The sequence below is a fragment of the Erinaceus europaeus genome, chromosome 3 (genome assembly GCF_950295315.1).
Source record: "Erinaceus europaeus chromosome 3, mEriEur2.1, whole genome shotgun sequence".
Classification (NCBI taxonomy): domain Eukaryota; kingdom Metazoa; phylum Chordata; class Mammalia; order Eulipotyphla; family Erinaceidae; genus Erinaceus; species Erinaceus europaeus.
In genome coordinates, this window is record NC_080164.1 from 158308447 (window position 1) to 158321630 (window position 13184).

The 13184-nt window shown below is 38.1% G+C and overlaps 1 protein-coding gene across 4 annotated transcripts in view; it reads left to right on the forward strand.

Moving 5' to 3' along the window:
• ARAP2 (ArfGAP with RhoGAP domain, ankyrin repeat and PH domain 2) overlaps nt 1–13184 on the forward strand; it is a 214039-nt gene that overhangs the window by 189735 nt on the left and 11120 nt on the right. For all 4 annotated transcript variants that reach the window (XM_060188231.1, XM_060188230.1, XM_060188233.1 and 1 more), the window contains 3 exons: nt 7310–7392; nt 8744–8779; nt 10708–10771. In XM_060188231.1, the coding sequence (XP_060044214.1) occupies nt 7310–7392; nt 8744–8779; nt 10708–10771 (183 nt within the window). The remainder of the gene's footprint in view (nt 1–7309; nt 7393–8743; nt 8780–10707; nt 10772–13184) is intronic.

Genomic DNA, 13184 nt, shown 5'->3' on the forward strand with positions numbered 1-13184 from the left:
TATTTATATAGTATAACATGCTTTTGCATGCCTGTACCTTCTAAATTGATTATTTCAAATAGGTTAATTAGCATTTCGTTACCAGTGATAGTTAATTTACTATATGTGTGGTGAGAACATTCAAGATTTACTATCAGCAAAAAAAAAAAAAAAGGAAGAAAGAAAAGGTAGTAATCTACTTTCTGGCAGTGATAGTCAAATAAAATGTTATCATTTATACTCTTTTAAGTGAACCTATGGAAAATGGAGCTACTGGTTTTATTAGAATGTCAGAATCATTTTCAGTGTTTTAATAAAAATTCACAGTGTAATATATATATATATATATGGTTACTATTATCAAATTTTTAGTATAATATAGTACTAACTGGTTACCAGACAAGTGGATAATTTCCAGATTGTTGTTGACCCACCATAACTAGAATTGTGGGGGAGGGGATGTTTTGATTTGTGTTTATAGAGTGTTCTATTTCCCAGTGAATGGCTTTTTAGAATTTATTTATTTATTTATTTATTTACATATTTGGAAGTACTATTTTAAAAGATTTGCCGTCACAGGCATAACTGAAACTCTGTATCCTTCAACTTAGTTTTTCCCACTCTTGGTTCATTATGGGGGGATGCTTTATAGTGCAGTTATTGACATTTGACTACAATTGCATAGGTACCAGGAGCCCACAATTTTCTTCCACCCCTCAGAGTCCTTTCCTTAGATGCAATACACCATGTCCAGTTTACGGCTCACTTTATGTCCTTTTTTCTTCTTTTGGCTTATCTTACTTAACATCATGCCTTCTAGTTCCATCCATGAATGCATGATGACACAAATATTCACTTACCTGTTACTGGATTTTTTTTTTTTTTTTTAGATTCTACATATAAATGAGACTATATAGTCTTATCTCAAAGACTGCTTTTTAAGGACAAATGTGTCCATTTTGTTTATATTATAGTAGCCTCAGATTCTCAAATTACTGTCTAAATATTATGCTTGGAAGCTATATTTTTACACATCTTTCACAACAAATTAATTGCTACATAACATGATGCCCTGCTTTCCAACATATGATTTTATTTTACATGCTACCAGCCTGTCCCTTTTAATATTGGTGGTCAATTCCTTAACAATGTCAACTTTTAAAATAGTTTTACAGTAAATAGTCAATAGTGAAAAATCCCCTAACTTACTTGAATAAAGAGTTGGCTTTGGCTTTGACAGTTATCATAAACATGTTCAGACTATATTTATATTTATTAAAGTGATTTACTTAGAAGAGAGTAGAAATTACAAATTGAGAAGTATATTTAAAGAGACTGTGTTAATTAGAGATAATTTATGAATGCTCATTAGCAACAAATTAGGGTAATACACAGTGGAAGATATATTTTGTTTTGCATTTCCCTGCACAGAAAATGTTAATTAAAATGTTTTCAGACTTGATTTACATAAAAGGTGAGAAGTTTCAAAGAATATTACCATTACACTGTTAATGGTGTGAAAAAAGCAAGTGGATTAGGAGAAGGGGTCATTAAAAGTTGAGTGCGCTAATAAGTAAATTCCTTCTAGTTACAGAATTGCTTAAAACACACTAATTTAATTGGCTTAGTTAAAAATTTTACTATAAAATATAGTGCCCGAAGCAAGACATTATAACAATCTGCTATATAAAACTGCTTTAAAAAAAAAATCTTCAGGGGAGTCGAGCTGTAGTGCACCGGGTTAAGCGCAGGTGGCGCAAAGCACAAGGACCGGCATAAGGATCCCGGTTCGAACCCCGGCTCCCCACCTGCAGGGGAGTCGCTTCACAGGCGGTGAAGCAGGTCTGCAAGTGTCTGTCTTTCTCTCCTCCTCTCAGTCTTCCCCTCCTCTCTCCATTTCTCTCTGTCCTATCCAACGACAACAACAATAATAATTACAACAATAAAACAAGGGCAACAAAAGGGAATAAATAAATAAAATAAATATTTAAAAAAATCTTCAGAAAAAATTACACATTCCAAAGAATTGAGATAAGTTAACAGTAAATATTCTGGCCAAATCAAATATTTCTTTTTATAGAGTTTTCCTTTAGGATCCTTATAGTTCTTTATGCATATTCAATTTAAAGATAGAAATTGAAGCATATTTTTCCCACCTTTGCTGATTTCCTCTCAAATTATATCATTTGTGTTCTTTTCAGACAAGATATGATATTAAGTAATGACATTGCATATCAGGAGTGGCTTAGAACTCAGGTGTACTACTTCATAGTCTCAAGCTTCTTCTAAAAGCCTCAGATTGTAGCAGCCTTCAAGTTGGCCAGTGTCCTGTGCATAAAAACTGTCTAGTTCAGGCACGTTGCTTTTCATTCTCAAGTACGCATGTCCCATTTTACCCATCCTACTAGAATGGCTGTTTCTCACCCACCCATGCTGCCTCAGTCTTCTTCTAGCATTTGCCCTTCTTCCGTAGCCAGTCAACAGCGTCAGGTTGAGCCTGATGTAAAGTTTCGAGACCTCCTTTGAATCTGGAGAGGTGGCAGTCGTTGACTATGTGGGTCATAGTCTGTCTGTAGCCGCAGGGGCAGTTCGGGTCGTCTCTGGCTCCCCAGCGGTGGAACATAGCGGCGCACCGGCCATGGCCTGTTCAATAGCGATTGAGGAGGGCCCAGTCATAACGTGCTAGGTCAAAGCCGGGTTGATGCTTACAGGGGTCTGTGATGAGGTGTTTGTTCTTTACCTCAGCTGACTGCCAGCTCTGTTTCCAAGAGACTGGAACAGAGAAGTTCAGTGTAGGCATAGGGGACCAGATTGGGTGACGAGAAGTCAAGCGTTGGATAGGGTGGGCGAAGATATCCGCGTATATTGGCAGGTCCGGTCGAGCGTAGACATGAGAAATGAACTTAGATGATGCTGCATACCGACGAATATCTGGCGGGGCGATGTTGCTAAGAACTGGCAGCCATGGAACCGGGGTGGAACGGATGGTTCCAGAAATTATCCTCATGGAGGAATATAATTTGGAATCGACCAAGTGGACATGGGGGCTACGGAACCATACTGGGGCACAGTATTCTGCAGTGGAATAGCATAATGCCAGAGAGGATGATCGCAGTGTGGAAGCGCTCGCGCCCCATGAGGAGCTGGCCAGTCTTGCAATGATGTTATTCCTCGCGCCCACCTTTGCTGCAGTTTTTATGAGATGTTTGTGAAATGACAGGGTGCGATTGAGAATAATGCCAAGATAGACTGGCTGAGCTTCATGCCGGATTCTCGTATCGTCAAGCTGCACATTAAGCTCATTCGAGGCCGAGGCATGGTGTAGATGGAAAACAGATGATGCCGTTTTTGCAGTGCTAGGGATTAGTCGCCATTTTTTACAGTAATCAGATATCAGAGACATATCTTTCGTGAGTGTTTCCTCGAGGATGTCGAACTTGGATACCTGAGTTGCACAGCAGATGTCATCGGCGTAGATGAACTTCCTTGAAGAAGTTTCTGGAAGGTCACTGATGTAAATATTAAATAGCGTAGAAGCCAGAACAGTGCCCTGGGGGAGGCCACTTTGTTGTATGCTTTACATTGGGTTCTAGTTCTCCCCCGCCAAGAGAATTAGATCAGTCCAGTTAATTTCGCGGGCCCACTTGGCCCCGCCCCTAGGAACCCACCAGAGTTGCAGAGTGACAGAGTTCGAGAGGGTTCCTGACTTCGAGAGTTCCTGAGTTCGAGAGAAAAAGAGAGAGTGCTTGTGCCGCCGCAAAGAGACAGCAGAGTTCTGTTTGGTGATTAGTTTGTCTTAGTTTATGAATCGTTGTTCCTGAATAAAGAAATACAGCTTCCCTGCCCAGCCGTTGTCTCCGCGTCTCTGTTCACCACCGCGAAGCTAGCCCACCCGGCAAGAGCCTCTGAAAATTTTAGCAACACCACTTGAGACAAGTCTCCATCTGCTAGACTTGTCACCCAGATGCACCCGGAATCTTCTGTTTTGGAGAAGAAACAATATAGTGTTGGCCACCCATGGAGGCAGGTATCTTGAGATCTTGACTAGGAGACCACGGTGCCAGACCGTGTCATAGGCTGCTGTGAGATCAACAAAGACAGCACCCGTCTTTAAATTCTTCTGGAATCCATTTTCAGTGTAAGTTGAGAGGGCCAGGGCTTGTTCGCAGGTAGATCTTCCTGGGCGGAAACCAGCTTGGGCGGGTAATAGGAATTTCTCTGTAAGATGAGAAATACGTGACAGAAGCAGCCTCTCAAGGAGTTTGTAACATATGGAGAGGAGAGAAATTGGTCTATAGCTGGCGGCCAGTGTTGGGTCTTTCTTTGGTTTCAAAACTGCTATTATCTTTGCACGACGCCAAATTTTGGGCATAGATTCGGATTCCAAGATGTGGGACAGGAATGTAGTGAGCCACTTCTTTGCCGTGGGGCCCAAGTTAAGAATGAGTTCTGGGGTGATGTTATCATAGCCAGCTGCCTCAGTTGGAAGTATTTTCAAGGCAACAAGCAGGTCATCAACCTCAGCTGTACTCTGGCAAAGGAGACTGAGAACCTCCTTGGTTGTTTCCTATATGGGACATTTACTTCCTTACAAGGTTGTTCCTGTCCTATATTCAACAGTTCAAATGTTATTTTATAATATTCACTATCAAGTAAGAATACCAGAACTCAACACAAGTGCCTAGTTGAAGTAAAAATTAAAACATAAACTATCAGAAAATAAATTTAGCAGGTAGAGACATACAGAATTCTAGAACTTCACTCTATAAAAAGTCCATTATTGATATAAAGGTTTTGTGTAAATCTTAGCAAAATCCCAGAGGGAAATATTTTTTTAAATCTGGCAAAAATAATTTGGTAAAAAGATATCCTGACCTTCCTGGACAGAAGACCTCACCAAGGTATCCTGGAACCACACCTCTCCAGAACCCTACCCCACTATGGAAAGATAGAAGCAGGCTGGGTCCACCTGCATATCAGATGTCAGGCTCAGGGGGGAAAAAAAAAGCAGTATAGTCATTGGCCCTTTGGAATATAACTATATAACTAACATAGGCTTACTAGCTATTTACAAAATGGAGACCCCAAATCTTTATCTGCAGTATTCCAACCTTTAGGTTCATGAGTAGTCAACAATTTGTTTGGCTTTATATGTTAACTCTTTTTTCAGTCACCAGGTTCCAGATGCTAACATGATGCCAACTGGACTTCTCTGGGCAGACGACCCCACCAATATGTTGTGTAGCCCCACTTCCCCAGAGCCCTGCCCCTCTAGGGATAGAGAGAGACAGGCTGGGAGTATGGATCAACCTTCCAATGCCGATGTTCAGAGAAGAAGCAATTACAGAAGCCAGATGGTCCACCTTCTACATCCCATAATGACCCTGAGTCCATACTCCCGGAAGGGTAAAGAATAGGAAAGCTGTCAGGGGCGGGGATGGGATACGGAGTTCTGGTGGTGCATATCGTGTGGAGTTGTACCCCTCTTATCCTGTGGTTTTTGTCAGTGTTTCCTTTTTATAAATAAAAATTAAAAAAAATAACAGACTGGGGGCATGGATCAACCTGCCAACATCCATGTTCAGTGGATAGACATTTACAGAAGCCAGACCATCAACCTTCTGCACCCCATAAATAATTTTGGCTCATACTTCTCGAGAGAGATAAATAGGGAGACCTCCAATAGAGGGGATGGGACACAGAGCTCTGATGTTGGGAAGTGTGTAGAATAGTACACATGTTACCTTAAAATCTTGTTAATCATTATTAAATCACTAATAAAAAATAAAAATTTGGTAATTCATCTTAAAAGGATAAAGAGATATGTCGGGCTGAGCTTCATTGACGGGAGACATGACCCAGGACTCATGGCTGGGTTGTACGCAGTATCTCTTTATTCATGCAGGACGCAGCGCAATCTATACCAACCTAAGCTAAACTAAAACTACAAACAATCTTGTCCTTATAAATATACTAGCCCAGTAGGGTGGGAACAAGATGCAACGCAGAGAGGGTGGAGAGAAAAGTGACTGGTGAAAATCAGGGTATGACAAGGAGAGGGGGTGGAGCAGGTGAGAATTCTACCACTAAACCACCAATGCCCTGGAGGGAAGGTGGTGCTTGTTAACAGAGGTTATGTAAATAGAATACAGTGTTATGTAAATAGAATAGTGTTAAGCAGGGGGATTAAACTAATGAAACAGAAGGGGTTTTTAGAAGCATACCAACAGAGATAAAAATATTTAGAAATAGCTGGTAGAATAAAAATGCAAAAGGAAAGATCAATATATCATAAAAATAGCAGTTTGAGGCAAACAACGTAGACAGAGTATCTCATTTGAAGACACAGGTAATTTGATATGTAACTAACTTAATATGTTATAATGTGTGCAAATGTTACAAATAACATTTGAGATATAAACTGATGCAAGCAAACAACATAGAGATAAATTATTGGCCAGATTAAAATAGAAAATTGCTACCCATATGGACTGCAGAAGGTAGGAGGTCTGCCTTCTATAATAGTTTCTCCACTGGACATGGGCGTTGGCAGGTTGATCCACACCCCCAGTCTATCCCTAAGGTGCAGGGCTCTGGAGAGGTTAGGTTCCAGGACATATTGGTGAGGTCATCTGCCCAGGGAAGTCAGGTAGCCATCATGGTAGCATCTGCAACTTGGTGGCTGAAAAACATTCAGATGTAAAGCAGAACAAATTGTTTAGTATCAGGAACCTAAAAGTAAGAGCGTAACAGATGAGATTTGGGGTCTTCGTGTTGGAAGAAGCTAAGAAGTCCATTTTAGGTATATTCCAAGGGAATCATAACAATATTATTATAGCCTCTGTTTCTTTAGGAAATCACATGTCGTTCAGGAAAGAAGTAGGAGTAAGTTTGTGTACAAGAGGCTGCCATAGCCACACTGTGTGGTAGAGTTTTAGAACATACTGCATATGCATTTTATTTTTAAAGGGGAGAAACAACAAAACACCCCCTCCCCATGCTGTTCATGTGTGGTGCTAGGGATTAAACCCAAGGACTCATGCATGGTGTGGCATATGCTTGACCCACTAAGTCAAATTCATTGTATTTTTAAAATAGGAAAATATCAATTCTGATAAACACTTGATGTTGTGTTTTAAATAATTATTGAACTGTAGATCTGTATTGTATAAATTTATTGCATTGTCATCAGAGAAGACTTCATTTAAGTAAAAACTTGGTATATCATGCATTACATGTTGGTGAAATTAAATTTTAAGCTTAGTACTTGAGGAAAATATGTTTATCCACAAAATCAGTTAAATTATAAATTATTTTGTCTTTCTAACAGAGTACTAAACATGACAAAATGTTTTCTCTCAACTCAATGAAATTTTTTCTTGGAGTGAAGAAGAAAATGAAGCCTCCAACGAGGTAAAGTTTGAAAGGGAAGGATTGTTGGAAAAGTTGTAGGACAATATGTAGATTTAAGAGCTTCTAAGGGTCAGTATCAGTTGTTCCATCTTCCAAAGAATTAAGTTCCAGACAAATTCCTTAAAAAGCCACAGACTAGGGCGGGGAAGACAGCATAATGGTTATGCTAACAGACTCTCATGCCTGAGGCTCCTAAGTCCCAGGTTCAAGCCCCCACACCACCATAAGCCAGAGCTGAGCTGGTATTTCTGTGTGTGTGTGTGTGTGTGTGTGTGTGTCTGCATCTCTCTCAAAGTAAATAAATAAATAAATAAAATTAATAAGAAAATTAAAGAAAAAGAAGTTATATGGTTTAAAATTTTTTTTTAAAAGCCACAGACTTACAGCTTATCAGGGAATGTATGTGACCAGATAAGAACCCTGTCTTCACTGATACTAAGGTCAGACTCCTGAACAACTGTATCTCCCTTCTGTAAAACACAGCACCCCAAGAAAAAAACAAGAAAATCTTGCCTGTTAGGAAACACCCAGGTTTTTTCATATCTCATTATTTACCAGTCACAATCTGTGGTCAGAGAGGCACATTGCAGGCAAAGCTACACATAAATGATAAATGCTGCCTTCTAGTTACTAATGCTTGACTTTTAGAACATTTAACCCCTGATCTGAAATTTGGCCTTTTTATAGTTTTTGTCGGGGTATCTCTATTCGGGGCTGCATTTTTCATACAGACAGGAAAAAGATACTATAGCACCGAAGCTTCCTACAGTGCATGGGGGCCAAATGAGTCACCTACATGGCAAAGCAGGTACACTCTTCAGGTATGAAATTGCCAGCCCTGCCCTTTTGATTCTGTTGGATTTAGCAGAGAACCTAGAGCACTTCATTGGTAGGAAATATGCTTCTCTTAAACACTGTTTTTCTTTAATATTTGGATCATAGTAGTGGTTCAGTTTATGCCACATTTAATCACAAATTGTTTGCACTAATAATTATTGTAGGATTGAAATAAATTTACTAAAAAGAACATATATATCTTTTTGCTTCCATGCTTAATTTTTAAGCTCTGTAAACTAGCATTGTAATTGGCATTTTAAATTCTCCACAATTTAAATAACTAAATCTGCATATTATTTTGCTCACTTCCCTCAACTTCTGTCTTTATTCAGTCCTTCAGCCTATTTCAAAGTGTAGCCAGGTCCCTCTACAGTTACTATTTACCTTGAACTAAATCATATGTATTAAATTAATACATTCCCATTTTTAAATATCAACTCTTTTATATCTGGTCTTGGTTTTTAGTATTGTGAAAGTCAATTTTTTAACTTATTTTGTTTCTCATGTGCCATAGTTGGGGACTGACTGCATATTTTGAAAAACATCACTGGTAAGTAAGCTGAAATTTTTTGAATTTTATGTATTAGTTATAACACATTAAACAATGTTATTTTGTAGATAGATAGATAGGAATATTTCACCTAAGTGAACTTAAGATCTTTTTGATCTTTTAAGAAGAGGAAAATTGATTTAGAGCTTAGATCCATTTTTAATCCATTTTAATCTATATATCATTGTCTATTGACTATATCTTGTTTCTCAATAATTATTATGAGAATGTGCAATCATAGCATTTATGTGATGAGAAAACAAAAATATTCCTTTATTTAGGATACAGATTAGCCACGTATCACATGAAAACAGCTTCCAACTTGTTCTTTTCATTTTTTTATTAAAGTCACTAATATCGAACCAGTTTGTAGATGTCTCTCCTTCCTCACCTACTTTTATGTAACCATTTCTTAAGCCACACCACAGCTTCATCTGAATTATCGGATAACATGCATAACCTTGCATTTTTTTACTTTCTAATACATTCTCCATCAAGCCATAGAAGATGCTTTTCTAAAATGTATCATGTTTCCTTACCTGTTTTAAACTCTTCTTTGATTCCTGCCACCTAGAGAAATTACAAAATTGTAGAAGTGCATGGTCCTTTAAGATTCAATCTTTAATTCATCATGTGTTTCTTGCTACTTCATATACATTGCCCCTTTACTGAGCCTCCTTTCATACTACATACTATTCGACACCTCTGTTTTTTATTTGTTTGTTTGTTCTATTGTTTTTTGGTTGACTCAACTATTGTTTTGTAATTTGTTTTTTATTGGGGTATTAATGGTTTACAGTAAATAGTTTTTTTTTATACATGTGTAAGATTTCTCAATCTTATGCGAAACACAACCCCAGACTAGGTCCTCCTCCTGGCCACCAGGCCCTGAACCCCTTGCAGCCACCAGAGTCCTTTACTTTGGTGCAGTTCCCCAAACTCAGTCCAAGGTCTACTTTGCGTTACCCCTTGCTGTTCTTATTTCTCATCTTTTGTCCATGAGTAAGATTATCCCATATTCATCCTTTTTCTGACTTATCTCACTTAACATGATACCACTTAACATGTGGTAGGCAAAACTTGGAATCAGCTGTCATTCTTTATTCAAATTATAGTTCAAATATTGCACACCCAATAAAATCTTCACCTCTAGTCATTATTTGTTCATCTATAGTATTTCACACTCATGGCTGCATAGTTACAGTGACTTTTTTGGAGATAGGAAAGGACAATACAATATCTTTTTGAGAATGAGAATAATGAAGCTAAAAAATTTTGTATTTTTCCAGATTATTTGCAGTACATAAATATAAATAACTATATTAAAATGTTTACTATGTCATTCTAACATCACAGAATTTATCATAGGAAACAACTTCAACTTTATCTTGTTATAATGTGTAAATTTATATGATTCTGTTAGGCCATGTGCAATGGGAGAGCAAAATCCATTTTTAAGCTTTAAAAAAAGATACTGAACTAGTCTTGTTAGATATGCAGTAGGTTTTCATGTTCATAATAATGATTGAGAAGTTTCTAAACCTTCCCTTAAAAATATGTGCACATATTTGTCTGCTCAGGATCAGAGTTTCTCTGATAAAGAAATGACATTAAGGTTTTGGGGAGATAGATAGCATAATGGCTATGCAAAAAGATTTTCATGCCTAAGACTCCCATGGTGAGTCGCCAGCATCACCAAAAGCCAGACTTGAATATTGCTTTGATTAAAAAAAAAAAAAAAGACATTGAGGCTTTGTTTGTTTTTGCCTTTCCGAATCATCATTCATCAATGCATAGCCTGAAGTTGTATTTTAAACTGACACACATGATTTTGATTTTATATACTTTACAAAAGCCTACAGCAACTTGTACTTTAAAAAAAAAATACTCCTATCTGAGCTCTGCATGTCATAAACCTTGTTTTTCAGGCACCTGTGTTGCGATAGTTTACAAACTCAGACAGAGTGGATGGCCAGCATCTTTATTGCTCAGGTATGATGTCTGTTTCAACTCTCTAGTAAAGTACGAAAAAAAAAAAATCCTATAGGAAATGTTAGTACAGGGGTGAACTTTCTAAGAATTTGTGATGAGCATTATATTTGCATATTGTTTTCTTGCTAGGATAGAAATTGAAAAGGGGACAGGGCAGGGAAAGAGACACTTGCAGGCTTACCTACTTCACCATTTGTGAAGCATCTTCCCTGCAGATGGTAAGCAGGGGCTTAAGGCTGGGTCCTTGCACATGATAGTCGGTACGCTCAACCAGGTGCACCACTAACCATCCCCATACTTTAATTTTTAAATGTATGAGAATTTGAATGCATACATTACTCTTGGTCAAGGCTTCTTTTGATTAGTCTGATAGCTCCTTAGTTTGTATGCGGTATATTGCTCCTACATGGCTTCAGAAGAACTTGTCTGAGCTGCTGTTGTATTAAAGCTCTGTACCAGTTTTTGTTTAGGAAAGTATGTTAGTTACCTTCCTGTTAACTCTATGCTCTTCTGTTTATCTCCACCCCTGATCTCCCCCAGGAAGTATAGGAACCTACATTTCTTTCATACCTGCTCTCTTCTTCAAAAGAGTTAATTCATATGTTCTTACCCCTGACCATATATGGTGTTGCTTATAGTTGAAGGAACAAAGGTTCTGTCCTTTGCTTAGCTTAGTGCTGATAGAAATCTAGAGATGCCAGATACTAACACATGCATTCAGCACCCCATTGAGTTTCCCCAGAAGAGGTTCACTCTTGGAGAAGGGTTAAATAGTTACACTGATAGGATTGTTCTTTTTCCCTCTGTTCTGTTTGACTGAATTCCCATTAGTGCTTTTCACAAGAGCATTGAAATTCACTGGTAACGATTAAGTTGCCATTCTTTATTACTAAAGATGTACTCCCTGATTCTCTTACAAGTGAGAAGTTAATTCACCCCAAATTCTAGTACTTAGTTGTTTTGAAAACCATTTTCTCTGCTCATTTAATTTATTAACCTTCCCAGTGGTTAATAAACACTGCTCTCCTCAGCCTGACTACTGTTAGACTATCTAGAATACATTTGCTGAAAAAACTGGTGGTTTGGAGACTTCTGAAAAATATCCAAATTCTACCAGAAATAAACTAGGTTTGAAGTATCATAGTTATATTAGCTATCAATCCCATCTTGCAATTTGATACCTGTGGAACAACTAAATTTATTATTTTTGTTGTTATAATTGAAGGTATAACAGGAAGCATTTTGCTCTCACCACCTATTGTTCTCTTGGCCCCAGAAGTTCAGTCTACTTAGCTTCTCTGCTTCTTCTTCTTCTAGCGTTTGCCCTTCTTCCGTAGCCAGTCAACAGCGTCAGGTTGAGCCTGATGTAAAGTTTCGAGACCTCCTTTGAATCTGGAGAGGTGGCAGTCGTTGACTATGTGGGTCATAGTCTGTCTGTAGCCGCAGGGGCAGTTCGGGTCGTCGCTGGCTCCCCAGCGATGGAACATAGCGGCGCACCGGCCATGGCCTGTTCGATAGCGATTGAGGAGGGCCCAATCATAACGTGCTAGGTCAAAGCCGGGTTGACGCTTGCAGGGTTCTGTGATGAGGTGTTTGAGCTTCTCTGCTCATTCCATTTCACAAATTTAGGTAAGCACACATGTGACTTCCTACATTTAAGGACTGAATATACGACTCCCCAGGAAACAGATGGGAAAGTAGTAAACATTAGTATACATATCAACAAGATAGTTATGGAAATAATAGTCAATCCATATCTGTGATCATGGGAAAACTACTACAGTTTCCAGTGGAGGGAATATGGACACAGAACTCTGATGGTGAAAAAGATGTAGAATTATAATTTTATAAATCAATATTAAATCATTAGTAACCTTATGAGGGTTAAGTGAGTTAAACAGGAAAATTTCTTAGAACAGTCTCTCGTAAACAAAATGTGCATCATATATTTAGCTTTATTATTACTCATTCCTCTCTTTATTGTAATTGAAAGTAACACGTAAAAAATGTATGTACACACACAAACCAACACCAACAATGAGGGCCTCATAAATGAGCTTTTTTATCAAAAGTACTTTCATATCCAGCCTCATTACTGTCTCAGATGTCCTCTAGATTTCAACTTATATGTCACATTTGTAGAAATACTTTCTCCAACCTTCAGGCTATAGAAATCATAATCGTTCTTCACAAGCGGTAAAGCAGGTCTGCAGGTATCTTTCTCTCCCTGTCTATCTTCCCCTCCTCTCTCCATTTCTCTCTGTCCTAGCCAACAACAACAACATCAGTAACAACAGCAATAAAACAACAAGGGCAACAAAAGTGAATGAATAAATAAATAAATATTTTTAAAAATTAGAGAAGTCATAAGCATTCCATAGAACTAACCTAAAAAAGTATCTGTTAAAAAAAA